Source organism: Musca domestica, unplaced genomic scaffold (genome assembly GCF_030504385.1).
Source record: "Musca domestica strain aabys unplaced genomic scaffold, Musca_domestica.polishedcontigs.V.1.1 2, whole genome shotgun sequence".
Taxonomy (NCBI): Eukaryota; Metazoa; Arthropoda; class Insecta; order Diptera; family Muscidae; genus Musca; species Musca domestica.
The window spans coordinates 23989648-23994382 of record NW_026712249.1 but is presented as its reverse complement, the minus strand read 5'-3'; the positions used below and the strand labels follow the sequence as shown (position 1 = coordinate 23994382).

The window sequence follows — 4735 nt, the reverse complement described above, 5'->3', positions numbered from 1 at the left end:
GTTTCTTTGGCCGTTTGAAGGCCATAATTCGTGCCAGAGTTGACCAATTCGAGCAAATCTAAACTTATTCTAAAATTTTATGCTATTTCCGATATTTTTTTGACTCCATTTAATAAAATTAAAAAACATGTAAAAATAATGACGTTTGATTTGTTGCAGTTTTTTACTTAACCCTGTATTTGCCTGAGAGATTTTTGTCTTACAGAAAATAAAGGTGGGGGTACATAATAGGAAACGACGGTAGGATTCGAGTGCGGCTCTGTCATCCTTTTATGATATGTCACAAAATATGCCATGCGAAGTCTTCAAGCTGTTTATGTATTCACACCTTAAGAACATGAAGAACAAGTTGTCGAAAATAAGACCAAGGATCTTGCGAAACAACGAAGGCTCATAGAAAAGATCAAGTATCTGTTCTATAACTGGCCTGTTTGTTTTCCAAATCATCAATTGATATTGAAGGCGTCGTGGTCGCCTTCATTGAAGAGGACAACAAAAGCACAAATGATATTATACGAGCCAAAGGAGTATCTAGAAGCCCATGTGCTCCTGTAGAAAACCAAGCGATCTAAGCGGTCCTCTGAAGTTCAAAAGTTCTTAAAGAAAATCGAGTAGACATCAAACCGGACCTGTGCTTGTAGATGTAGACCCAGTTTATGTTTTGAATTCAAAACATTCTAAGAAGACAAAGTTGTCTCAGCGAAATCAAAGTAGTATATAAAATACCTTATAGGTTTCAGTCCCGCAACTTTTGTTATGGTATTGAGAGAGTTCGAATCGATCTAAATACAAAATATCGAAATTATATTTTTTCCAAGAATTTTCATTAAAGTTTTCTCCTGCGATATTTTTCACTGTTCCTCGCCTCAATTTCGGTGCTTGTGAATATCTTCATAAGCAGTTTCTTTTTAGACGATAACATAAACCAACTGTCGAATGTTCCGCTCGGCATATAGGGTGGAAATAATTCCTCATTGTAGTGAAAATCCAATACGGAAATTTTCGTGTGCTATATAAAGAAGACAAATCAAAATTCAATGTCTTCAGATAAATCAAAATCCTTACCTTTTTCATGGGACATCGGTTGGGTAGATTTCTGATGCTCTTCCGAACTTCTTTCATAACTACATCAAAAATGGGATTCCTTTTCCCCATAGAATTGTCTAACAAATGGCAACCATTGATGGACACATTATACAACTGCCAATATCTTCCATTGAGTTTTCGTGATACGATACGATTTGAAATCTGAAACTCATTGATGTCTTCGGCAAATACAAAAGAACCATTTATGGCATTATGCCGATTCGAAGCAATCAATTTGAATGATACACTTTTCACAAATTCTTCATCATGTTCTATGGTTAATTTTTCAAAATTCATATAAAAAGAGCGCTGACATATATAGAATCTTCATATATTATAAGAAATAAATTCAATTCAAAACATACATACCCATCCAAAAATGTTTGTTGTAAAGTTTAAAATAATGAAAATATTTAAAGTCCATACCTTAGTCATGTTTTCGGTTTGAATCAAAGTGTGGGAAGAAAATTAGGAAAAAAAACCCTAATCAATCTAGAGTTAATTACTTTTCCTAGAAAATTATTTTCAAAATTTGTTTATAATATCTGCAAATTTTGACTGAGAATAATTGGATTTATATGAAATTAAAAATCAATAAACCAATCGATTTGTACCAAACGGCAGGAACATATACGTTAAAATACGAGGAATTTTAAGCCAAGTTGTCTTCACAAAAGACAGTTGTTCTGTAGAAGATCAAATTATCCTAAAGAGTTACAACAGATTCCACAAAGCACTCCACGAACATCAGAGGGTACTGCTGAAACGAAATGGTTTCATAAAAAATAATTAATATCAAACAAGTAAAACAAGCAACTATTTCGAAAGAAACGTTGAAAAAATTACTCTAAAATTATAAAAATATCGAGTATCGGATGATACAGTCATAAAGGGGATATTCGAAAGCTTGAGTCTCTAAAGTCAATTATCTGCCAGGGAAGGCATATTGCGAACCACAAATATCAATTTTAGGATAATCCCGTTGAGAAATGTGTCAAAAATTGGAAAAATACAGAATATTGGAAGGTTATATCGTCGATATCCGAAGGCGTGGACCCTGTACAGGAAGAAGTGTCCATTGCGAACTATAAATTCTAGATGTGAAACAATTCCGTTAAAAATGTGGTAAAAATCGTGAAAATACCAAATAGCAGGAGGTTAAATTATATGGGGGCTATACGAAGACATTGACCTGTTTAGGCAATTTTCTGTCTTATGAGGTAGTCCAAATACTAATTTTGAAACAATTTCGGTGAAAAATGTGGTTAAAGTCGTGATAATACCGAATATCGGGACATACAATATCGAATGTCAGGAGGTTATACAAAGACGTAGATCTATTTAGGCAATATTCTGTTATAGGAAGTAGTTGCCATCAGAAACTCTAAGTACGTAATTTGAAACAATTCCGGTGAAAAAATATGATTTCCGCCAAATACAAAAATATGGGGCTATACAAAGGTGTAGATCTGTACAGAAAATTTTCTGTCTTCGGAATCTGGACCCATTTTCAACTCTAAATTTTGAATTTCAAATAAATGTATTAAAGTGTGTGGACAAATTCATCAAAATACCGAATATAGGGAGATGCAGTTTTCTATCATAAAAGGCAATGGCAATAATGAACTTCATTACGAACTCCGAACAGTTTATGCTAGAATCTTGAAGGTTTGGGTCACTCTTGGCCCGAAGATGTCATATAAGGTTGGGTTTTTGGAAATTCGCACTAGAAAGGTACGAAAAGTACTAAAAAGTACTACATATGGTTTCTATGCATTTGACGAACCTTTAGAGCGAGGATCTATGATAAAGTGTATGATGGATGTACCAAAAGGAGTTTTGGGATATTCCCACTATAAGTTTACAAGTACCATTTCGTATCATGTGAACGGTTAGAACTAAAAATGGTATTTGGAATGGTAAGCAAGGTTGAGGAGTAGGGTCGATGTAAGAAGATAGTTTTGGAAGTGTGTTCTCATGTATACGAAAAGTACTAAATGGGACTAAATTTGATACAATTTGAATTTGGAGTAACGGATGGAGCTGGAATTCTGAAGTTTAAAATAAACATTATTGGCGAAGTGTAGAATTGGGATATGGGGGTGGTTTTCGAAATGTTATTTTAATATGTACATGAAAAGTACTAAGAGGTACTAAACTTTTTACAATTTCAATTTTGTAAGAGCCAGTAGAATGGAAACCTGAAATTAGGAAATAACATTAATATAAAATTGTAGGATTGGGGTACGTAGATAGTTTTCGAAATTTCTTCTCATGTGTACAAAAAGTACTAAATGGTACTATATTTGGGAGAACCGAATTCCGTGAAATAAAATTATTATTGCATTGTAGAAATTTTGGGAGAACCGATAGAGTTGGAATCGGGCAATTTAGAATGAAAAATTCTATTGGATTGCATAATGTAGGTTGTTATGGGAACCGGTGCCTGTACGTACTAAAATTTACGAAATGTTGGTACAATTTTAATTTGGAGTAACGGATGGAGCTGGATGCTTGAAATTAGAAATAAACATTATTGGCGGAGTGTAGGATTGGGATATGGAGGTAGTTCTCTAAATTTGTACATAAGTACAAAATGGTACTAAATTTGGTACAATTTGGATTTTGGTGAAATGAACGTACTAATTATTACCATATTTGGTACAATTTTTAATTAGGTTTGAAATCGGAAATTTGAAATTAGGATCGCTGTTCATGTGGTGCCTCTACAAATGGAGATGGTTTCGGAAATGTTTACTACAATTCTACAAAAAGTGCTGAATGGTACTAAATTGGTTATCGGGTAAAGGGATGGAGATAAAATTCTGAAATTGGATATTTGGATTACTGATGGTATATGTGTTTGAGATTTGTACGAAAAGTACTAAATGGTACAAAATTTTAGTATTGGATGAACTGGAATACTCAAATTTGATATTTAGGCCTCTGTTTGTATCTAAAATTGAAATGTGGTAATGGTTTTGAAATGTGTACCATAATTGTACGAGTAGTACTATATATGGTACAATTTAGTATTAGGTGAACGGATTGTGTTTGAAATCTGAAATTTTTTATAAGGTTGCCTGGACATTTAGGGGTGGTTTCGAAAAAGTGTACTATAATTGTACGAAAAGTACTAAAAAGTATTACATTTGGTATTACTTGAAGGAATAAAACTGGAATATTTAAATTTGATATTGAGGTCTATGTTGTACTATAATTGTACGGAAAGTAAATTAGTACTAACTATGGTATTGGGTGAAGGGATATAGATGAAAACCTGAAATTTGGTATGGATGTCACTATTGGTGATGGTTTTGGAAATACGTAGCATAATTTTTCGAAAATAAAATACGTAGGATAATTGTAGTACTAAAATTGGTATTGGGAGAAGAAATAGAGCTGAAATCTTGAAAATTGATACAGACCTCTCTGTTGGTATCTGGAATTGATATATGGGGATGGTTTTGGAATTGTGTACAATAACGAAAAGTACTTAGTGGTACTAAATTGGTATTGGTACTATATTTGGTACAATTTGGTATTAGGCTCTCTGTTGATGTGGAGGATGATTTCGGAAATGTGTACTATAATTGAATCGAAAATCGAGATTTGGCGGTGGTTTTGAAATGCGTCCTATATTTTTTTA

General features: G+C 33.2%; 1 protein-coding gene across 1 annotated transcript; it reads right to left on the bottom strand.

Moving 5' to 3' along the window:
• Positions 1–823: 823 nt before the first annotated feature.
• LOC109613905 (uncharacterized) lies at positions 824–1403 on the bottom strand. Its single transcript, XM_020039071.2, has 2 exons — positions 1066–1403; positions 824–1009 (listed from the first exon to the last, which is right to left on the bottom strand). Exons 1-2 carry the CDS (start codon positions 1381–1383, stop codon positions 827–829), a joined length of 501 nt encoding a protein of 166 aa, XP_019894630.1. The 5' UTR covers positions 1384–1403; the 3' UTR covers positions 824–826.
• Between the last annotated feature and the right edge of the window lie 3332 nt (positions 1404–4735).

Bases quoted from the DNA above. Each gene is read 5' to 3' on its own strand.
- LOC109613905 (XM_020039071.2), bottom strand. From the start codon at position 1,383: ATGAATTTTGAAAAATTAACCATAGAACATGATGAAGAATTTGTGAAA. The intron at 1,010-1,065 runs GTAAGGATTTTG...TTCTTTATATAG, and splicing joins ACCGATGTCCCATGAAAAAG to CACACGAAAATTTCCGTATT.